This window comes from Balaenoptera musculus, chromosome 10, assembly GCF_009873245.2.
Source record: "Balaenoptera musculus isolate JJ_BM4_2016_0621 chromosome 10, mBalMus1.pri.v3, whole genome shotgun sequence".
Lineage (NCBI taxonomy): Eukaryota > Metazoa > Chordata > Mammalia > Artiodactyla > Balaenopteridae > Balaenoptera > Balaenoptera musculus.
In genome coordinates, this window is record NC_045794.1 from 55,025,320 (window position 1) to 55,050,168 (window position 24,849).

The 24,849-nt window shown below is 37.6% G+C and overlaps 1 protein-coding gene across 1 annotated transcript; it reads left to right on the top strand.

The window, feature by feature from the left end:
* The first annotated feature begins 8,815 nt into the window (after positions 1-8,815).
* LOC118902788 (NADH dehydrogenase [ubiquinone] 1 beta subcomplex subunit 3-like) lies at positions 8,816-9,878 on the top strand. Its single transcript, XM_036867457.1, has 2 exons — positions 8,816-8,848; positions 9,558-9,878. Exons 1-2 carry the CDS (start codon positions 8,816-8,818, stop codon positions 9,876-9,878), a joined length of 354 nt encoding a protein of 117 aa, XP_036723352.1.
* Positions 9,879-24,849: the final 14,971 nt, after the last annotated feature.

The window sequence follows — 24,849 nt, forward strand, 5'->3', positions numbered from 1 at the left end:
AGGTAGCTTTTCAGAATCTAAAAGAGGTCTTGAAGATACTTTCAGAGAAAGGGCAGCAAAAGCTGTAGTCATTTGGGGAAGAACAAGTCTGGAAGAAAAATAACACAGTGGATTAGCGCCAAGAAGCTGAGAACATTTTTCTGTCCAAATGCTCTCTGCAAGTTACATTTTAAACAAATAAATGTGTTTTCTTTAGGTTTTTGGCTCCTGTGGGTGGAATTAGGAGAACTAATTGCAACTGGGGACTCCGATGGGAGGGAAGGAGAGGAAGGAGAAAAGCTGAGGTGGAGAGAAGGAAGGAGGCCCACATGGCCAGAATGCCCCAACTGAGCTCAGGGGAAGAATCGCTAGAAGAATTTTTCTGTTTCAGGAAGCTCACAAACCTTTCCTGGGATTTCAGAACCACTACCTTGAAATGCGCATGTAGAGTTGATTAGATTGTGACAGTGTTAACAGTAAGTTTGGACTGAGCCATTCTGGGGAATGTCTTCTTAACATGGTCACAGGTGAACAAGCTGGAATGAGAACACAGGCTCTGTACTCAGTTTTCAAATGGTTTCAATGAAGAAGTTCAAGGTGATGAGTGCCAGGCCACATACAGGTGCTGGCTAATCTTGGGTAATAGACTGATTTTTTTAATATAATTAAAATTCAAAACGGAGGAAATTGGTAATTTCTTGTAGCAGTACTCATTCAGCTCCCAAAATGTGTTCTTATAGTTGCTTTTGTTTGGTTCCATTTTTTTTTCAATCCATACTGCCAAATTAAGTTAAATTGTATAAATGCTTTTGTTTATTAAATTGACTCTTTGATTTTTTTTCTGAAATGAAATTAAAATCAATAACCACAAAGATAAGCTTCTTCCAGTTAACTGGCTAAAGGGTTAGATGGGAGAATTTTCTTCTGCTGGGATTCAAACCACTATATGTAACCTATATTGGCCAAAACTGGTCCATGTACATCTTAAAGAAGACTACCCTTAGCAGTGAGTTAAGGGAACAAAACTATATTCAACAAAAACTTTCTAATACATTTTATTTGGAAAACTTTATACGTCTAAGGGTTTGAAAAACATCGGTCATTTTTAACTGTAAAATCTGTTCTACACAAGAATTTCTTTCTCTTTCAGCTGTCTCATGTAGTTTGGTACAGCACCATGTCACTGTGGGTGAACATCTACTGAGGATCCCACCATGTAAACCCTATAGATTCAAGAAAGTTCTTGTCCTGAGGAACCTAATGTTCTCTCAGGAAATAGATGTAACAGTAGAAAAAGCACCAAATAATGACAAAGGTGGGCTGGATTCTAGTCTTGGTTCTGTCACTTATTAAATGTCTCTGAGTTTCAATTTTCTCATTAGCAAAATGAAGGAGCTGAATTAGGTATTCTCTGAAACCTCTTCTAGCTTTAAAATGTATTGCTTCCTTAGGTTTAAAAAAAAACTGGAATAAAAGACGACACATGCTAAGTGTCAGATGAGTTGCTATAATGGGTCTGAGGAGGAAGACACTGTGTTGGGCTGGAATAACTGGGAAGAACTCTGTGGGGCTGAGAGCGTGGGCTGGGTCTGGAAAATGGACAGTACCTAAGGCAGAGAGGAGGAACAGGAGTCACAGGCTCACTCAGGAGAGCAGGGGATGCCCAAATGTGGCTAGATTCATGCAGACCCACAGATGCACCTCTGAGTGCTAGAGAAAATCCTCTTTCTTGCTGCCCTGATATGCAAGGATAATAATGGTCACTTGACATAATAAAGGCCATATATGACAAACCCACAGCCAAACATCATTCTCAGTGGTGAAAAACTGAAACCATTTCCTCTAAGATCAGGAACAAGACAAGGTTGTCCACTCTCACCACTATTATTCAACATAGTTTTGGAAGTTTTAGCCACAGCAATCAGAGAAGAAAAAGAAAAAAAAGGAATCCAAATCGGAAAAGAAGAAGTAAAGCTGTCACTGTTTGCAGATGACATGATACTATACATAGAGAATCCTAAAGATGCTACCAGAAAACTACTAGAGCCAATCAATGAATTTGGTAAAGTAGCAGGATACAAAATTAATGCACAGAAATCTCTTGCATCCCTATACACTAATGATGAAAAAGCTGAAAGAGAAATTAAGGAAACACACCCATTTACCACTGCAACAAAAAAAATACAACACCTAGGAATAAACCTACCTAAGGAGACAAAAGACCTGTATGCAGAAAACTATTAAGACACTGATGAAAGAAATTAAAGATGATACAAACAGATGGAGAGATATACCATGTTCTTAGATCGGAAGAATCAACATTGTGAAAATGACTATACTACCGAAAGCAATCTACAGATTCAATGCAATCCCTTTCAAACTACCAATGGCATTTTTCACAGAACTAGAACAGAAAATTTCAAAATTTGTACGGAAACACAAAAGACCCCAAATAGCCAAAGTAACCTTGAGAAAGAAAAATGAAGCTGGAGGAATCAGGCTCCCAGACTTCAGACTATACTACAAAGCTACAGTAATCAAGGCAGTATGGTACTGGCACAAAAACAGAAATATAGATCAATGGAACAGGATAGAAAGCCCAGAGATAAACCCATGCACATATGGTCACCTTATCTTTGATAAAGGAGACAAGAATATACAATGGAGAAAAGACAGCCTTTTCAATAAGTGGTGCTGGGAAAACTGGACAGCTACAATAAAAGAATGAAATTAGAACACTCCCTAACACCATACACAAAAATAAACTCAAAATGGATTAAAGACCTAAATGTAAGGCCAGACACTATCAAACTCTTAGAGGAAAACATAGGCAGAACACTCTATGACATAAATCACAGCAAGATCCTTTTTGACCCACCTCCTAGAGAAATGGAAATAAAACCAAAAATAAACAAATGGGACCTAATGAAACTTAAAAGCTTTCGCACCGCAAAGGAAACCATAAACAAGACGAAAAGACAACCCTCAGAATGGGAGAAAATATTTCCAAATGAAGCAACTGACAAAGGATTAATCTCCAAAATTTACAAGCAGCTCATGCTTGTAAATATCAAAACAAACAAACAAACAAACAAACAAACAACCCAATCCAAAAATGGGCAGAAGACCTAAACAGACATTTCTCCAAAGAAGATATACAGATTGCCAACAAACACATGAAAGAATGCTCAACATCACTAATCATTAGAGAAATGCAAATCAAACCTACAATGAGGTATCACCTCACACCCGTCAGAATGGCCATCACCAAAAAATCTACGAACAATAAATGCTGGGCAGGGTGTGGAGAAAAGGGAACCCTCTTGCACTGTTGGTGGGAATGTCAATTGATACAGCCACTATGGAGAACAGTATGGAGGTTCCTTAAAAAACTAAAAATAGAACTACCATATGACCCAGCAATCCCACTACTGGGCATATACCCTGAGAAAACCATAATTCAAAAAGAGTCATGTACCACAATGTTCACTGCAGCACTATTTACAATAGCCAGGACATGGAAGCAACCTTAGTGTCCATGGACAGATGAATGGATAAAGAAGATGTGGCAGATATATACAATGGAATATTACTCAGCCATAAAAAGAAACAAAATTGAGTTATTTGTAGTGAGGCGGATGGACCCAGAGTCTGTCATACAGAGTGAAGTAAGTCAGCAAGAGAAAAACAAATACCGTATGCTAACACATATATGTCGAATCTAAAAAAAAAAATGGTTATGAAGAACCTAGGTGCAGGACAGGAATAAAGATGCAGACGTAGAGAATGGACTTGAGGACGCAGGGAGGGGGAAGGGTAAGCTGGGACGAAGTGAGAGAGTGGCATGGACATATATACACTACCAAATGTAAAACAGATAGCTAGTGGGAAGCAGCTGCATAGCACAGGGAGATCAGCTCGGTGTTTTATGACCACCTAGAGGGGTGGGATAGGGAGGGTGGGAGGGAGATGCAAGAGGGAGGAGATATGGGGATATATGTATATGTATAGCTGATTCACTTTGTTATAAAGCAGAAACTAACTCAACATTGTAAAGCAATTATACTCCAATAAAGATGTTAAAAAAAAATAACGGTTACTTGTAGAAAAGTTTTAGTAGCTGAGACAGATGATCCAATAGGCACAGCATCCTCAGAGGAGAGCCACCACAATGGGCTGGATTTTGAACCACAAGCTCTCTTTTAAAGTTTGGTGTCTCTTACAGAAGTTCAGAAAATAAGCCTTCCTGAAAGAAAACTACACAAAAATCATATGATAATAAGATGGTTGGCTCTAGGCAACAAAGCAAGTCACTAAGGATAAAATGATACTATCCATCAACTAAGAAAGTTGTAGTTTCCTACTTTCAAGTTGGTCTGCATGACTCCTGTTCCTTGGGCTTTGACCCCATTCTGTTCTCTCAGCCAATCAGTTCCTTTATGTTCTCTCTTGCCTTCAGGCCAACTCAGGCCCCATGGCCAACTATTTCTAGTATTAACTTCCTTGGTGCCATCATTTATTTATCTGCCATCCAACAAACCCTTTACTTGTTCTCCCCAATTCTACTCCTGAACTACTGAGCATTGTGGTAGAAAATTAAAACTGTACTGTGTCCCCCATAAATTTGTTCTTTTTAACCTTAATTGGACTATCATTGCTACTCATTGTTTAAAATTCCTCTATAATCATCTTCTTAAAATCTCACCACCATTAATTCTCTTTATCCTCAAATTCTTGTTGCTCTTCCTTTTACTCTCTGATGACATCTTGCATCCTGCATTTCTTGAGGATTTTGATGTTAGCTGATAAATACTCCCTTAACTTTCCCGATCATTTCATCTCAAATTATGCTGTATCTTCACCAAGGTACCTATGTAGCTAGCATTTAAGAGGTGTTTATTATGAGCTAGGTCCTTACATATATGAGATCACTTAATCTTTTCAACAACTTTATGAGGTAAATACTATCACCTCTATTTTACATATGAATAAGACCTGTGCCCAGGATCATTCAGCCAGTAAAGAACAAAGCAAGGATTTAAATTTAGGTAGTCTCAGTTCAGAGCCTGCATTTTTTCCCTGACTCTGAAGGGAAGTGGGGGAAGGAGAGTGTGTGTGTGTGTGTGTGTGTGTGTGTGTGTGCATGTGTGTGCATGTGTGGAAGCCAGGGGATTTGAACAAGTTATGTATATATTATCTTATATCCAGGACTAATCTATCCCTTCTACCTCTGACTTCTATCCCATCCTCACTCACCCTCTTAAGGACCTTGTATCAGTTGGTTTTTGCTGTGTAACAAACTACCTCAAAACTTAGTGTCTTAAAACAACAATCACACATCACTGCTCACAAGTCTAAAGGTAAGCTGGATGTTTCTGCTCATATGAGCCGGGTTGGGCTAATTTCAGGTGTACTCACTTACACCTCAGTGACCAGCTGGAGGCTTGTCTGGGACTGAATAGTCTAGAATGGCCTTACTCACAGGTCTGTAAATTGGACTGATGTCAGGTGAGGTGATAAAAGTGGCTAGGCCATGTGTCACTCATCATCCAGAAGTCTAGTTTGGGCCTATTCATGTGTTAGCAATTGCAGGATCCCCCTAAGGGCTACAAAAGAGAGCAAGCCCCTGTGTGCAAGCACTTTACAAGTCTCTGTTTGCATCACAAGGGTTATTGTCCCATTAGTCAAGAAAAGTCATGAAAAGGTCCAGAGTCACCCAAGGACGTGAACAAAAGGGAGCCACAACTACAGAAGCCTACAGACTTTGATGCATTAACTATATAACACACCTTCTCCTTCATCCTTCCCTTTCCACTGGCACCTTCGCTTCATCTACCAATTTGGTGAAATCTACCCTGTTCTAGAAAACCTCTTTCAATCCCATTATCCCCTGATATATAATGCAGCTGAGTCCATGATTGCCAGGGATTGACTGCACAACTGAAAATTCTCTGAATTAACTTCCATGTAGAAAACATGATAATCAAAGGATAAGTAAAGTAGTTTAAAAATGTGCAATAATCACAGCAATTGTAAAGAACTTAGACAAACAAAACACTTTTTTTCAAGGCGGACTATTGTTTAGAAATGTTGGCATATGGTGATAATAAGAAAGCAGACTGACTTTTAGTTGGTCATATTTCTGTTTTTACACTCTCTACTGACAATGCACCTGCTTACTACCTGTGCAGAAGATAAATGCTCCCATTGCCCTGCCCTTGTACACCAGTGCTCCAGAATCTCTCTCCTGAGTCTTAGAAAGGATGCAAGACTTTTGACCTTGAAGTTTCATCACCATGTGTATCATAACTTACATAACTGGTCTGTGTTTACTCAGCAGTTTGAGTTTCCATTTATCCACATCCTTTGGCTATAACTCAGTATTTTAAGCCTTTTCGATTTGATAGGTATACAATAGTATATAGTATTTTTGTTTGCATTTCCATGCTGTAAAAGCGTTGTATGCTCCATTTTGCAGAATATGAAAGGGAAGTTTTTCTTTTATTTCTCTTGCTATATCCCCCCCATCTCATTTCTTTTAGGACTAATCTAATTCCTTTCAGTTCATGATATTTTGGTTGACAAATTAGTCACCATTTTTCTCTGAGTAAATATATCTCAAAGCAGGTGTTTGCTTCTCACAGTAACAGAGAAAAGGTAAATTATTTGCATAAGTAGAGGTAATCTCGCTGTGCCAATTTTAAGGTTCAGAAAACATCTCTTGGTTTTCTAATTTTCTTTCCCTTTAGTCCTCCCACCAATTGATAACCACCACAAACAGCTAAACTACTGCATGTAAGTTTGTATTTGTGTTATCTACAGCTTGGCTTAAGAAAATGAAGTAGATGAAAATCTGACAAAGATATCTTCTTGTCACTTTCCTTCCCTTGTACAGTGGTGAGGGGTTTCAGACACAAATAGGACTCCATTGGACTTGAATCACTTTGATAAAGCTCAAATAAGCAACTAGGTTCTGGGGTCTTTTACAGAAAAGAATTTATTTTTCTTTATTTTTTAATTCCAGGATTTTATTGGGCAGATGAAGGTTGCTTTATTTCTTTAGAAAATCTCCCTGTCTTTATGCAGTTCATAATGTACTTTCCTCTCTTATTCAGATAGGATTTAGAAGAGCAATCTGGTGTTCAGCTCAGTAAAAGCATCAAAATATCCTTGTCAGACCATTAAATGGAATATTATGTAGCTATACAACATTATAGAGCCTTTTTAAAAGGTCATTGGAGAATCTTAAGTGATCTGAAAAATGTTCATGAGATAAGGTTCAGTCAGTGGAAATAAACTATAGATCTGTATATGCATATCAATAGCAGTTATGTCTCCATTTTGAAATCTCTTTATCCAAGTAATTACCTAAAGAAAATATACCAAAATATTAAGTATTCTGAGTGAAGATATTGTGAATTATTAAACACTTAAAATATAGTTCATTTCAATAGTTCTACCACGAACATGAACATGTATTATTTCTGTAATCCAAAATGATTAGAACAAAAAGCATTTATTAGTAAAAAAGATAATATGACAAAATTCTATGAAGACTTGATTTTTTTTTTTTTTGGTGGGGTGGTGGGGGTGCCTTGCAGCACATCTTGAGGGATTTTAGTTCCCCAACCAGGGATTGAACCTGTGCCTCAGCAGTGAAAGCATGAAGTCCTAACCCCTGGACCACCAGGGAATTCCCCTAGGAAGACTTGATCTTATAATAAAAGCTTTGATGAAGAAATTTAATAAACACAATTATTTTCCTTTTTGCTTTCTTGAGTTGAACATTGGTTTGAGAGAATAACAGTGGAATTGTAACTTTCCAGATATATTCTGTAAACAAACATTCAGCAAATTCAGACATGTATAGGCAAGTTTGGTAGCCTGCTGGGGTCTATTTGCATGAAGGACAGAGGGTCTTGATAATGAAGTTATTATTTTCTTGGGGCTGATGCTTGGTACCACCGTGTCCTCCCAAAACCCATTGTGGCATGGGGGAATATTTTAACCTCCCAAGCACTGGGAGACATTTCAGCTGGGGAAGGTAGTCATCATTACAGGAGAGCTGGAGTCCACAGCTGAGTTGAGAGTGTCCTTGAGGCTAAAGAAGAGCTCAGTTACACCTTCATACAGTGACAACAAGCTTCCTACCCTACCCTCAGAGAAGTGTCACAGCCCTCAGGAGAGGAAGCTGTGAAAGGGAATGAGTTAAATGAATGCTGTATTAACCCGTATTGGTACCGAGCAAATAGGCTGCAAGGCACCCAGTTCATCAGTATCCATCAAAGCATCATTATATCCACCTGGAAGCCTGGTAGGGGGGGGAAAAAAGGACAGTAGATGGGTGATATCATTGGGATCTCTTCAATCATAAATTCATTTCTTAGATCAACAAATTTTGAGTTTTAAAAATATATATATGCTCTATCCTAACTTGCTAAAACGCCTATATACCATTTCCTAAGACCAGGGGGAGAATTTAAATAAATTTTCAAAGCACTTGAGCACATATTTATGAAGTGATCACACAATGTGTATAGCACTATGCTAGGTACTGTGGAGGCTAAAGAGATAAGACACTCCCTCAGAAGAAAGATCTTAGGATCTTATTTGGGAGATAAAACAGACATACATACAGCACACAAACAACGCTACATATTCCAGGAGGTGCAGTAGGATGAAATATAAAGGAAATGATCTATGGCAATTTTAGAATAAGGACTCTGTATTCTGCTCCCCTGAAAGTCAGTCTAAGTTCCTTTTATTACTAGCTGTGTCTAAGGTACCTTGGGCAAGTTACATAACTTCTGTATGCCGCAGTTTCTTCATTCGTAAAATGGTGAAATTAAATCTGCTTCATAAACAATCTGTATGTAATATGCTTAGGAGAGTGTCTAACAGAGAATACATCTGATACTTGTAAAATATCGATTGCTAGAGTGGGACGAGGCTTTTGACAGAAAATGATGCCTTTTAGAAATGGCAGTCAGATTTTCAAAGAACATTTTCAGGTTTGCATTTTGTAAAAGGCTGGGAATTATTCATCCTAATGACAACTGCAAATCATTCCCATACATAGAAGAAAGTGGTAAGAAAAAAATGTCAGTTATTATTTTCTTTTTAAAAAAACCCTTAGATAACTGATTTGAGGTTTCTCTTTAAATCTTGAAAAGTTCACGACAGCCTACAGCTCACGAGGCTGACAATCCTGAGGATATACGCAAATCATTGCCCATTCAGGAAAGAAGAAAATATTCTAAAGTATACATAAATATTCTAAAGTATATGCAATAAATTTTTTTAAAGTAAGAAAACAATATTTATTCATTCTTTCACTCACTCAACAAACATATATTAAGTGCTCACCATCTGAGGGATGGTACAATCTGGAATCTATTAAATGACATAGCCTGTGCCCTCAAGAGTTTTTAAGACAGTCAGTAAATAAGTGATTAAAATGCAATGTGGCAGCTCCGGCTGGAGGGTTGAATCTTGAGTGTCCCGAGAGGTCAGACTGCTGTCAGAAAAAGTTCATGTGATCCATATGTATTAACCACAGTAATACTGCATTTTAAAAGAATCAACTGAAGAAAGCAAGTAACAACAACTTGGCCCATGGACATGGGCATGAACATGGTCATAGTAAAATGGAACTTCCAGATTATAAACAACAGAAGATAGAAGGGACACCATTAGAAACTGTCCAGGAGAAGCTGGCTGCACAAGGGCTAAGGGATCCATGGGGCCGCAGTGAAGCTTGGAGATACACAGGTGGCTTTGCAAATAATGTTTCCTTTGTTGGTGTATTATTAAAAGGATTCAAATGGGGATTTGCTGCACTTGTGGTAGCTGTAGGGGCTGAATATTACCTGGAGTCCCGCAAAAAGAGGCATCACTGAAGATAATACCTCCAAGTATCTTTTAACGTCTTCTTAACTTTCTAATAAAAAGAAGATTTCTTCACTGTAGCTACTCACCTGTGCGTTTGTTCCCTAAAGAATACTAGCAAGATTTAATAAAATAAGAAAACATGCAAAATAAAATAAAATAAAATGTGGCAAAGGTTAATACAAGGCACTACAGAAGGCATGGAAGGGGTATATAAGGAAAGGGATCAAGAAGGGCATCAGAGAGAAGATGCTGTCTGAATGAGATGCAGAAGGATGAAGTACTGCAGGTACTTCACTGTGGCTACAGTGCCAGTGTGGAAAGCATGGGGTGAAGCTGAGTGTGGAGAGCAAAGCAAAGGTCATGTGAAAGAGCTCTGCCTCTATTCTGAGACCAACATCAACCCAATGAAAGATTTAAGGAAGGGAAATGGCATAAACTATTTTCATTTTTGAAAGATCACACTGGTTGCATGCTGGGAACATGCTGGAAGGTAGACCAGGGCAGAGCTTTTATGAATTTTATATAGTTACAAAATCTTGTGTAGGCTTCTGTGTCCATAGAGTTGAGTGAAACTACATGGAGACCCTCAGGGAGTCCACCCTTGAGGAGAGAATATTATGCAGTGGTTAAAAGCACAGAATCTTGATTAAAAGGCCAGTTTTGCCCATTGCTCTCTCTGTGACCGTGGGCAAATCTGTCTTTATCTCTGGTCTCAGTTTCTTTATTTTAATATGGGAATAAAATTATGTCTGTCTTGTATTAGAACTGGTTAACAAATAAATAAATGAACCGAATCTCAGACTTAACATGATAAAAAATTATTTCTGGTTCAAGTCAAGAAAAGGCATTAACTAAAATGATAAAATAAGTTAAAGGTAGCAGGATAAAAGCATCACATGCTGAAATTATTTTACATATATATGAATAATAACTAGTTGTACGACATAATACAAAAATCTTCATTTACAATAATAACAGAGAAGATTAAATACTTTGGAATAAACTTTAAATGAAAGGTATAGAAACTCTATGAGGAAAACCTTCCTGAAAGCTATGAAAGGAGACTTGAAAAAATGAAAGACACTCCCAGTTTTTTAACAGAATGACTCAATATCATAAATTGTCAATTCTCTCTCTAAGTTAATGTAAAATTTAATACAACCCCAACAAAAACATGAATAAGCTTTTTTATGGAGGTAGACAAGTTGATATAAAAAATCATGTGGAAAAACAAACATGCAAGAATTCATTAAAAAGGAAAGACAAGGAGGAAGGACTAGCTCAGATATAAAACATACTATAAAGTCCTCTAATTAAAACAGTGTGACACTGACGCATGAATAGACAAGCAAAGAGAGTAGATCAGAAAGCCCAGAAATAAACCCAAGCACATATGGAAATTTAGTATATGTTAAGGTGGCATCACAAATTACTAGGAAAATATGGTAATTTTAATAGATGGTTCTGGGACAGCAGGACAACCATTTGGAATAAAATAAGTTTAGATCTATACTGCACACCATGCATAAGCATAAACTCCAAATGCAATAGGGATCAAAATTTTAAAAAAACATTTTTTTAAGTGCTAGAAGAAAACATGGGTGAATTCCTCTTTAACCTTGGTATAGGAAAAGATTTCCTATGACTCAATATTCAGAGGCAATTAAAACAAATTGATAAATGGCTATACAAAATAAATTTTTTTCTGCATGATAAAATATAAAGTCAAAGACAACTAACAAACTTGGAAAAATGTTTGCAACATAGATCAAACTATAGATAAAGTACTAATATTGCTAATATCTATATATAAAGAACTTAAAAACTGAGACAAAAAGAATTTTTAAAAATCCATTAAAATGGGAAAAAGACATGAGCAGACAATTCACAAAAAGAGTTATAAAAATGACGTTTAAAGCTAGGAAAAGATTTTTAGCCTCACTCATAATTGCAGAAATACAAATTAAAACTATACTGAGATATTGCTATCAGATTGGCAACAATAAAAAACTATGACAACACATTCTGTAGGGAAACAGGCACTCATACATTGCTGGTAGGAACGCAAACTGGTGTGGTGTTTTTGGAGGGAAATTTGGCAATACCTAAGAAAATTACATAAACACTTACCTTCCAACTCAGCAAGTCCACTTGTAGGAATTTACCCAGATACAACTCCAATAGTACAAAAATACATTTGCACAGGGTTACTAATTGCAACACTGCTGTTGCAAATTAATGGAAACAATGTAATTATCTAAATACAGGAGAGTGGTTAAATTAGTTATGTACATGTGTACAGCTGTAAGAGAAAAAAATAGAAAAAGATTTCTATGAACTAACATGGATTGTTTTCCAGGATACATTAAGTTAAAAAAGACACGCCTCGCCCACAAAAGTGCAAAAGAGTATCTATTGTGTGCCACCTTTCATGAAAGAAAAGAGAGAAATAAAATATATATATTTATCTGCTTGTTTGTACCAAAAAAAACACAGAAAGGATAACCCAGGAACTAATAAGATAAGGGATAAGGGAGAGAGGCATTAGGTGGAAGCATGACAGGGGCAGAGGGAGAAGCAGTTCTCTGGGTGTAGCACTTTGAACTATTCTTTCAGAAAGCATGATAATGTTTCATAGACCCAAAACAGAAATACATGATTGAAGTCAAGCAGGATGATGGGAGAAGCCAAACTACAATATAAACAATAACAAATGAGCCTAACTCTATTACAAACTACACTGAAGGGTGTGGGAAAGAAAAGAACAAATCTAAGTAAGTTCGAAAAACAGTATTTTGAGACTAAGACTAAAGATGAAAAGGAACGTACACAAACATTATATACTAGGTTAGTAAGTTCCTCCACTTCCCTAGAATGGCAAGGGTTGGTAATTCTGAAACTAATTCATGTATGTTTCAGGATTGTGCAAATAAGTAAATAAACTTTGAATAATGAGAGGCAGACTTCTTACTGTCAGAGAAAGGAGTTACAATTGAGGAAAAGAGGAAGGCTAGAATAAGCCCTGGGGTGTTACACTGGAATTAAATGCATGAACTCATGGTGATGACAGACGACAGAGAGATGATAGACAGATGACAGATAGATAGATAGACAGACAGATAGATAGATTTAGACGATGTGTATGTGTGTGCATGTTTACATATACATAGATTTTTTTGGCTTTGCTTGCTGAAAGGGTCTAGAATTAATGATACCAATAGCAAAGAATACAGCAAACACAGAGATTTTGATTTCTAGACACCATTCTCTAATTAAACAACAACAACAAAAAACAACAAAAAACGGGATTCTTGGAGAAATGACTGATCCCAGGGATAGGGCAGGAAAAGTGTAAAATTAGCTTGGAACACCTTGAGATACAAGAAAGAAAAGAAGTGCTCAAAATAATAATTAAAATAATAACAACAACAACAGACACATGTTGAAAGGACACAGAAGTCAACTGGAAGAGGCTCCCAATGGTCAAATCTGGGCCAATTTGAAAAACAAAGTAAATAATGATAGTAATGGATTATAACATATACAGTAAAATAAATATCCATGCTCCATACTGATATACATAAATAACTGAATAACCAGTAAATGGGAAAGAAGGGAAAGCTCTCATCTTTACAGAATTCTAATTAATAAATGTCCAAAAAAAGATGGAAATTTAAAAACCACCAACTGGCGATTAGTGGGCCAATACAGGATAAGAAACAGGATGCTTACATAGTCTTAAAGTATCTCTCTATAAGGTACTAATTAAGTACGAAGGGGAAAATGGTTAGTTTACAGTGGAAAAATCCAGCAGACACTACCTAAACCAAGTGATTAAAGTTAACATCACAAATAATACGATCTCTCAACATCATGGACTCCCTATATGATGTACTGAGAAGCCCACAATATCACTTCTGTGGTATTCTTATCATATATGTATAATATGAATATAATCATTACAAATTTAAACATAATCTGGATCCTGGATCATAAATTGAGCATTAGAGATAACTAGCAAAAGTTGAATAATGTCTGTAGATTAATTAACAGTATAGTATCAATGTTAATTACCTAATTTTGAAAATTGTACTGTAGTTAAGTTGTTAACATTTGGAAATTGGGTAAAGAGCACATGGGAATTTTATACTATATATATTTTGTACTTTTTTTCAATTTTTTACTAGCCTGAAATTATTTCAAAGTAAAAAGTTAAAAAACTTAAAACTATTCAAAAGAAAGAAAAGGTATTTAAAAACCCTGCCATCTACAGTTACAGAAGTTTGTTTTAAAAGGGACAACTTAACACCCTCTCCAAATAAAAGAATATCTTCTTCTCAAAACAAAACTGTTAAATATACTTTTTACTTTATGAAAAGCTAAAATATGTACATGGAAAGATATATTCTTTATATAAATTCTCCCACAGATCAGTATGTTCCCTCTCTCTGACTCATTATTTTAATTTTCCAACTATTGCTCATATTTTCAGAGGATATGATCCAGGTAATGATGTAATTTTTCTGTAAATTAACTCCTAGTGATAATTTGACCCCAGTGGATATTGAGTGTCTTACAGTCTACTTTTATGGTGTATATTGTTCTAGGCAACAGATTTCAGGGAGTTCCATTTCTGCCCAAGCTATTACATGTAATTTAGTAGCAGTGAAGACTTGGCTCATATGTAGTAAGTACTCATGTGCAATTATGAAGTTTTCTTTTCATTTTAAAAAGGAAGGTGTGAGAAATGGAGAATAGGATAAAGGCTCTAGAAAAGGTTAGGCCAATTTTGCCAACTACAAGATTCTTCACTACTCTACATTTACTTCACATTCTTACTATCAAAAAAACTATGCTGAAGCACCTTAGTTCCTTAAAATATATTTATTTACAATAAGTAGCTAATTATGACGAATGCTTTCTGTATTCTATTTTAACAAAATGTTTTGCTTTGGAAAGTTCAAATGAAAATACAGCAGGTCCCCTGATTTTACCACTAGAGGGCAAAAGAAATTAAGAAACAGGGCAAACAAAGCTCACATGCTTCCGAGATTCTCTAATTTTACGGTTTGAAATCTCTAGATAGCTACTTCCAGAAATGAATTCATTCAGAAAACAAATAAGATACTGTACAAATGATGATAGGAAGAAGTTAAGAGGGAAAAACTATCATTTTTTATAAGAATTAAATCCCCAACCATTTTCTCAGAAGTGCTCACCTACATACACTTATTAATTACATTATTGATTTAGGTTAAACATTCAATTAAACACCGCAATAGGCTGGCGGTGATAAATTGTGATGTTTCCTCTCCTGGTGATGTTTGAGAAAAATATTGTCTGGTTAATGCAATTGTATTTAGAAGATGAGGAATGAGCTAGTACAGAATCAATAAGGCCAAGGTCTTGAGTTCAATTTGTATACAGATCAGTGAACATCTCTCTAAAGCAGGGTCACCTCCCTCACTCCAATCAGCAAGTGCACATCATGGGTCACGGGGGAATGGTGAGAGAGCACATGTAGGGCAGCCAGGCTTTGCTCACATCTGAGAATAGGAGGCTGGGGTGTACTGGAAATCACCCCACCCTAGGGATCCCGATTGAAACTGAGGTCACACCCCTCACACCTGGGTGGGCTTGAATATGTCCCACAGGTAGCAGAGACAGAAACTTCAAATACTGCCTGGATATATGAAGAAAATTTAGCTTCTTCATTTTCTATCATAGATCTACTCTTCCTCATAAACATCCATTTCACTTGGTACCAGGGAGTGGAAGATACGCTTTTAAACTTGCCAATGTTAGATATTAAAGTCACTCCTTTTTAAAATGGACTCGGCCATGATGCATTTTTCTTTGGATAAATGCTGAATCTTTCCAGCTTCCTCTCTCTTCCCCTGCTCTTTCCAAAGACGGGGAGGCTGGGGCTGATGTGATCACATGGCAGAAAGGGCAAGGCATTCCAGAGCCCTCTGGATCCTCCGTAAATGATCTGGTTCCCTCCAAGACGGTGTGCCCCTGAGTCCACGTGGGTCTTTGGATCATTTTACTGACACAAACTCTGGTCCTGACCATTTGCCTCTGTTTGCCTTCTCACACTGCAGCCTCCTTGTGCATCCTCAGGCCTCTATCAGTTTTCTGGTCTCCTAAGCACCAACACATCCATTCACTGAGGCATAAGGGACTTTCAAAAACCCCTAGAGGTCAAAGTTCTGTCTCATCCATCTGGCCACCTGCCAAGGCCACTACTCCATCACCTCTCGTGCTAACAAAGCGCCTTCCAATACGGTACTTTCCTCCCAGAGTGCCAAGCACTGATCAGGGAAAAAACTGAACTCTTCTTTGGACTTTCTGGGCAGGACGCCTGTACTGAAAACCTGCTTCCCTAATTCCCCTCCTTTTCTCCCTCTGCAGTCCACTGGCATGGAAGGGTAAACACCTTACTTCTTTTTAAGGCTTGTAAGGGACTTCTTTCTATATTCTCTTTACAAGTCCTCTTTTTATATCCTTCTGAGGTGGTGTTCTGTAGTCTCTTTTCCTAAAGCAATAGCAGTGGGCAGGTTGCAGACAGAAAATCTAGTTTATCCAAAAAGAAAGATACTTCTGGAGAGAGTCCAAAAATATCATTCCTATTTTGTGTAAGTCTCAGTTTCCTCAGCCCAAAAATATGGAGCTATTAATGCCTCGACCTACCCTCCAGAGAAAGAGCTCTGTCTCCCTCTTAAAATCAATTTGGGTAAAAAGTCTAAGAAGTGAAATTTCACGGGGGCAACTATGTCATAAAGGGTTTGCACCCTCAGAAGGTCTGCACTAGCATACAATCCTGCCAACTTTGCCATACAGCAGCATGTGAAAATGTGCTCGTGCATGTCCACACACATACCCATGGACACACGCACACACAGAACCATCCTCCCCCTGCACCCTCCTTCTCTTTGGAAATGTCTTCCAATCTGTGTTAGGTTCAAACAGTAAGGTGCTGAACATTAAAATTTCAATATAATTCCAAGTCTAATGTGTTAACTTTTTCTAAATGATTCAAAAACCTTAAAAACACAACTTATACAAAGACAAAAACCATAAAAAGACAACATTTATTTATTCATTCAATAAATATGTTGTGAGCATCTACTGTATGACAGGTATTATCTGGGGTTCTTGGATATAGCAGTGATGATCAAAACAGACAAAACCACAACAAAACAAACGGGGCAGGAGGAAGGTTTAGGAGATGATGGATAAGTTTATGACACTGATTGTGGGGATGGCTTCACGGGGGTATACTTATCTCTAAACACATCAAGTTTTCTGTATGTCAATCAAACCTCAAAAAGTGGTTAAAAAGTAGACTATGACCCTTGAGCTCCTATTTGACAAGGATGGAAAGGGTTTGAAAAAGTGAGGTAGATAATAAGCAATATACTAAATAAATAAATAAAATATAAATAAATAATATTGTACATTAGAAGCAGACAAGTAGAATAGGAAAAGCAGAACATAAGTTATTTCAATGGTTAAAGTTGTAATGGTTGTACCCTCATTTAGCACATTATAAATTACTGATTCATTTATTCATACTTCTCTAATTAGTTAATACCTTCCCACTGTTAAAGTAACTTTTAACCATCAACAAAAGAAATGCTATCTCAGACCAGCTAAGGCTGCAGATTCCAGGTTACTGATCAATTAATTCTTAATCAGGACCTGGGGTCTGGCTGAAACTCCAAAGTGATTCAAACTTAATCCAATGACCATCTTTCTGCCATCCCTACCTCCCTCTCTCTTTTTAGAGTCACAGGGCACTTGTTAAGTCAATGGGTCTTTTCAATGAGCCTACAGCTTTTACACTGTTTCTGTGTCTGGCAATCAGGCATGTTTTCCTGAAATGAAACATTCTTAAAAGTTTACTTGGCCAGAAAGACATACTGTTTGTCCTTTCATTATTATAATTAATTTTTGCATGATTCATTAGCATTATTAGAACCTATGATGCCTTGTTAGCTTCTCTTGGTAACTGGTCCATCATTCAAGAGGTTTTGTTTCCTGGAAGATGAGAGATTGAGTTTACTCTTGAGTAATGTGGTGAATCCATCTTCTTTCAATATACTCTTTCTACACATATATTCCTCCACTACTGTCACCATCTTTTTTATTCTTGGTATAGGTTCTTACTCTATCAGAACTCCTGGGATTACTCACAACTCTCTTTATCTTGCCTACACATAGAAATGAAGAAAAATATATATCTATGTTTTATAAAGGGTCATATACTCATCAGAAGACACAGAACACTCACATATGTCAACTCCACCATTCTCCTAAAATTAATAAAATATTAAGCATATCTACTTTCTTTTGTATTACAATGTCTTTTGTGAACTTTACCTTTTCCCATTTTGAATATCATTATGAATTCATAGCATCATGAACTCAACTTGTTTATGAATAATTATTATTTAATGCTCAAATGGTTCCAAGTTGTATAGTGGGAATATCTCAAAGCTCACTCTGTTGTCCTTTCAGCTCTACCCCTAGTATTTTAAAGCATCCTTGCATTCAGACAAGAATGAAATGTCCATCTAGTCTTCACAGAGCTCTGTTTCCTTTCATAGTGGAGACAGTGTCAAAACAGAGAGTGAAATCCCAGAGAACACAGTTGACATTGTTTTATTGCTCAACCTCTTTAGTTATAGAACATGTTAAGAGTCCACATTTATATGTTTAGCTTAGATTCCTAAGTCCATTTTATTTTCTTGTATTTTTCCTACAACATACTTAAATCCAGAATGAGACAGGGCTCTTCATAAAGGGTTCAAATCAGTATTATCCTTCATTTCTACCTTCCAGCTGAACCTAGAACTCAAATCCTTTTTCTGTAGCTTCTACTCTTTCTGCTTGGAAGTTGGGGAATGTTTCACAAAAGAAAGGACACCTGAGCCAGGTCTTGAAGAAACAGAGAATTTACCAGCAGACTGGTGTGGGGATGGGAGTGAGGTATAAAGGGTATTCCAAGTAAAATTAAGCAGGTACAGCTGACCCTCGAACAATGCAGAGGTTAGGAACACCTATCCTCAGTGCAGTTGAAAATCTAAGCATAACTTTATAGTTAGCCCTCCACATCCATGGTTCCACATCCGCTGATTTAACCAACCCCAGATCATGTAGTGCTGTAGTACGTATTTATTTTTTAAAAATCCACATATAAGTGGACTCATGCAGTTCAAACCCATGTTGTTCAAGTGTCAACTGTATATAGGTACATCATGTACAGAGATCCAGAAGCATGAAAAGGACTTGGAATAAAATGATGGAAGGAGAAGGCAGTGACAAGAGATGAGGACAACATGGAATGTTTGGTTAGTGTAGGAGGGATCTTGGTTTGCCACACTATGGAGTCTGATTTTCACCCAGTGACTGATCTCGTGACTAAAGTGACTAGGTGATTTTAAGAAATATCCTGCAAAACTAATCAGCAGAGTAAATTTACAATAATTTCAAAAAAGCAATTTATTTACACCATCAACCTTCCTTTAGTGTGAAGAGTTCTAGAAAAGAATTAAGGGACTTCCCTGGGGGTCCAGCGGTAAAGAATCCACCTTACAATGCAGGGGACACAGGTTCGATCCCTGGTCAGGGAACTAAGGTCCCACATGCCGCAGAGCAACTAAGCCCACGTGCCACAACTACTGAGCTTGCGAGCCTCAACTAGAGAGCCTGCATGCCGCAAACTACAGAGCCCACGTGCTCTGGAACCCATGCGCCACAACTACAGAGCCCACGCACCATGGAGCCTGAGCGCCACAACTAGAGAGAAGCAATGACAAGCCCGCATGCCACAACGAAAGATCGCACATGCCTCAACGAAGATCCCGCGTGCTGCAACTAAGAACCGACACAGCCAAAAATAAATTAAAAAAATAAATAATAAATCTTTTTTAAAAAAAAAAAAGAAAAGAGTTAAAGAAGGAGAATTTTATGTATAAAAGTTTTTTAAACAAATCCTTGATATTTTTATAAGCTGAGGCTGATGAGTCAAGCCCTAAGGGAAATATCATCACATTGTATAAGTATGACGGTATTTATCCATCTCCTTCACCCACGGAGAAGGGATCAGACATACCCATTGTGCCATGTCAGAGCAGAATTCTAAGATAACCCCCATGATCTCTGCCCCTGGTGTTAGGTTACATCTTTGATTAGGTAACGGTATATGGCGAGAGCAAAGGGACTTTGCAGATGTAATTAAGGTCCTAAATTGGTTGCCAAATTCATCAAAAAGGAAATGATCTCCAGTGACTCTCACTTAACCAATTGGAAGCCCTTTAAAAGAGGATTTCAGACTTCACTGAGGTCAGAAAGAGAGTCTCTTTCTGGCTCTGCAGAGCAAGTTGCCATAATAAGTTCTACTGCTACAAGGAAATAAATTCTGCCAACAATTACGTGAGCTTGGAAGAGGAATTTGAAACTCAGATGAGACTCCAGACCTGGCTGATACCTTGACTGTAGCTTTGTGACACCCTAAGCAGAGGACCCAGCTAAGCTATCTGTACTCCTGAACCACTGAACCTGGGAGATAAGAAGTATGTGTTGTTTTAAGCTCTGAAATCTGTAGTAATTTGTTGTGAAGCAATAAAACTGACATATCCATACAATGGTAAGGAAAATCATATGCCTATTAAAATAGGCTGTGTGGATAATGGTTAAAAGCACAGAGCCTAAAGCCAGGCTATATGGGTTCATGTCCCAACATCACCACCTATTTGCTATGTAACTTTTGGCATGTTCCTTCATGCTTCCATGCCTCAATGTCCTCATATGAAATGAGGATAAACATAGGGCTTAGCTCTTAAGATTATCCTGAGGATTAAAGGACTTAATTTATGCAAAGTCCCTAAAAGGGCACCTGGCATGCAGTAAGCACACTATAAAACATTCGCTATCCTTATATGCTGCTTCCCTACTAATTATCAATGGATCTAGATATATCAAAGGCTTTCTTCATTTACCCTATTAACAAATAGGGGCGTCACTCTATTATGAACACTCAAGGCATTTGATAAAAAGATCAAACTTATCACTGTGCTGAGATTCCATAATCAATTTCATTCAAGAAAAAAAAAACATTAAAGGATAAAATAACGTAAGAAAACATGATCTCAATTTTAAAGTACAAAATCTCTTAATGTTCCCCCTCCCCCTAAGATCTGGAGATCAGTCACAGTTCCAAAGTAATCACTAAAATGAATGAACAGCTGCTTAACTCTTGTGTTGTAATTGCTGCATGTTATTTCCAAGGAATTACACAGTGCAAAAATTCTATATCTATAAAATAAAATTGAAGGAAAATATTTTGGGGAAAGCTATTCTGCTTTGATAGGTAGAAAGACAGATGAATATACAGATGTACAGAAGAGATAGGCGATAGATAGATAGATAGATAGATAGATAGATAGATAGATAGATAGATAGATAGATAGATAGGATGGATGGATGGAAGGATGGATGGGAGGGAGAGAAGGAACAGACAGGCTGGAATCCTGATCATGAGAACATGCATCTTGAATTCCCTGGGTCAAATGGACTGAATTTTTTTTTTAATTATCAAAACATAAGTGAAGCTTTTTCTGAAAAAATAAAAATTGCTGGTCCATAACATTTTTTAAAATTCAGGCAAAACTGAAAATGGAAAAACCTCTCCCTAAGATACCCAACTAGAAGGATTTAGCCAGGTAAAGGGAAAAGTCAGTTGTGGAATGAAGTATATTGTTGTCAAAGACCAGATACATCAGAATCACATGGGAGAACTTTAAAAAATTATAGATAACTTGGGTTTCCTCCAGACTCCTAGGAGGTCTGGAGTACAGACCAGGAAACTGTATTTTTCTCTGTATTAGTTACAGTAAGGTAGGCTGTAGTAAACAACAGCTTCCAAAACATCAGTAGATTAACACAGTAGAAATTAATTTCTTGCCCACAAAAATGGCTCCGAGTGAGGTTGATGGGGAGGCTCCTCTTCATGCAGTCACTCAGTAACCAAGACTTCCCATCTCTGGCTCCCCATACAGAGTGGTTTCATTGGTATTTGCTCCCACCAGATGGAAGGAGAAATAGCATGGAGGAGCACGTGTGGAAAGCTCTAACGGGTCAGACTAAAAGTGGCATGGATTTTCCCTTTTGCTCTCATTCTTTTAAGGAGAACTCTGTTATACCACCACCCCTAACTACAAGGAAGGGAGGAAAATACGGTATAGTTATTGGGCCAATAAGAAGAGGAAGTGGATTTCAGTGAACAAGAATGTCTCTGCTGTGAGCATACCATGTGATTCTGATGTACAACTGGTACATGGTTGAAAATTCACAGATGAACTATAACTTTCAAGTCAAAATAAACCAGATTCCGAACTTAGTCACTGGACAGCTGTCTGATCTTAGGCAAAATAGTTCCCCTCTCTATGCCTTAATCTTTTTGGTTCCTCATCTTTTAAGTGAGGATTTTAAAATCCTACATCTTAAGATTCTTGTGAGATTGGAATGAGATAATACATTTAAAATTATTAAAATAGTAACTGACATTTAGTCAATAGTCATAAATATTTTATTCTAACTATATTATTGCTTTAGAAATAAAAGGAAGCAAGATGTTGTGTTATTTGAGCTAAGAAATCAGATGTAGCAGTAACAGAATAAATATATTATTCCAACTGAATTATTGGATTCAGAAGGTTTGAGAAAGTAGAATCTTAACGCAGTAGAAGTTGACTTCTTGCTCTTGTAAGAGATCCTGGGCAAGTGTCAAGCACTTGGGCAGCTCCCCTCCAGGTGGTCATTCTGAGATCCAGTCTTTTTCCATCTGGTGGCTCCACCATACCCTGGGGCCTTATCATCATCTTATCCAGTGTATAGAGACACACTGGTGACACAATATGTGATGTGGTCTGAGCTAAGAATTAGGTGTCTTGGTATTAGAATATCTGACGTTCACAGAGAGAAAAATTACTCTAATTTAAGAATAAAGTGAAAGCAACCTTAAAATATTAAGGGATTGAAAATGTTGGTAGTGTAGCTCTAAGTTGAGCTTTATAACAATCTGATTATCACATATTTCAATTCAGGGAGTTTGAGATATTTTTAGATTTAACTTTTGCCACATATAAATCTGTACCACTACACCTAAGGAACCCCACTGAGCACTCAGGTCCAGAACTGGACCTGAGCTGTGCAGTGCTTATCATCTGAGTCAAGTGATACTACCACAGATGAGCTGAATTCTGTATAACTGAAAGGATTAATTTACAGAGTAGTTCTGAAGTTTGGATCAGCATGAGGACACTATATAATCAATGCAGTTATCTATCAGAAGCAGAGAATGATCCTTATCTAGCATTTCTTGAACTTACATACAGACTTCTTTTACAATAATTTCCACTAAGCCACAAGAATATATCCATGCTCTTCTGGTCTTCATATTCCAATTTGAGGAATACATGCCTAATCAAAATAACTAAGAGGAAAATAATGTCCTTGTGTGCCTCATCTTCTTGGTTTCTCCACCATTTTCCAACTTTCCTGATTTCAAACCCCATTTCCCCTATCCCCTTGGCATACTCTCACACTTTTGGTTCTGTCCTCCCAAATAAGCATCTCAGAACATGACTCCCTCCATCTGATTTCCCTTATTCAACTCATTTACTCCTTAGACCTTGCTCTAGTTATGAACACTTGGTGACCTGATAAACCTATCAAGACCTGTCCCCCTTCCCCCATGGGCTTCATTCACAATGTGGTAGTCAGTGTTCTCACCTCAGTAGATCCCTTGCTTCTGAGCTCTTGCCTTGGCTAGATCACATATCAGGGAAGTGGGAGGAAGAGGACATTTGGGGTACCTTCCATGTGCCAGTCCTTATAGCATCATTTCATTACTCTGGTGTCCTTGGGAAATTACTTGAGCAATGCAGCTTTCTTTTCCACCTCTGCAAAATGAAGATGGTGACAATCTCCCCGGCTCAAATCATAGCCACCTTTTATTTAGGTCCTCACTATGTGCCTGGTTCTCTGTTAAGTGTTAGATGTATTATCTAATTTAATCCTTAAAACATCCCCAGGAAGTAGGTCTTATTATCATGCCCACATTTTTAGATGAGGAAACTGAGGCAAAGGAAGGTTAAGTGACTCAATCAATTTGGGCATAGTGCTTGGAGATTCAGAGTTTCCAGATGATATTGACTCAGTTGATTTACTTAACAACAGAAAACTGTCATGACTAGAGGCACATTTACCATAAATACCATAGTCCCATTGTCTGCTGTTTAGCAGCACTTCTGTGGTGGTTCTTTGCCACACCAGCCCACTTTACCAAAAGCCAAGTAACACAAACTTAAATTTGACCTAGTTAATAAAAATGTGGGTTGTGGTTCAATTATTCAGCAATTGATTACTAAGAATTGCAACAGTTTTTAACAACCACTATAAATGCAATCTTTCTCTTGTGGTCTCTCTCAGAAACTAACATCTCTATTTCTCATTGTCATGTACATACTGTAACTCCTCCCAAATAACCTGCAAATGCAGAGAGAGCGACATTCCTACAGACACCATATTTCAAAATGGTGTGGATTTAAAGAGGGGTGATGACGTTCCAGCTAATTCAAGCCCCAATGTTAACTCTTATGTTTATGGTCCACAGTTTACTGGCAGTGGCACTGAAGCCTTGATTTTGCTCCATAATAGTCTATATTATTTACTTCCCATTTAATGAGTAGACAAGCTCTAGTGGAGAGAACCCAGGAGTGCTGGTGTCAAGAGGACAGTCAGACCAGACAACTGACACCCATTTGGCTGTGGTTCCGTCCACCACTTGGTACTATGTAGCTGAAGTGAGAAGGTAAACAGGTGGTACAATCTTCCCGGAGCCATGTCATCCCTTCCCTGCCCTGCTGGCCACACCCTGCTCAGTCTACCCGGCAGGAGGTGTTTCTAAGA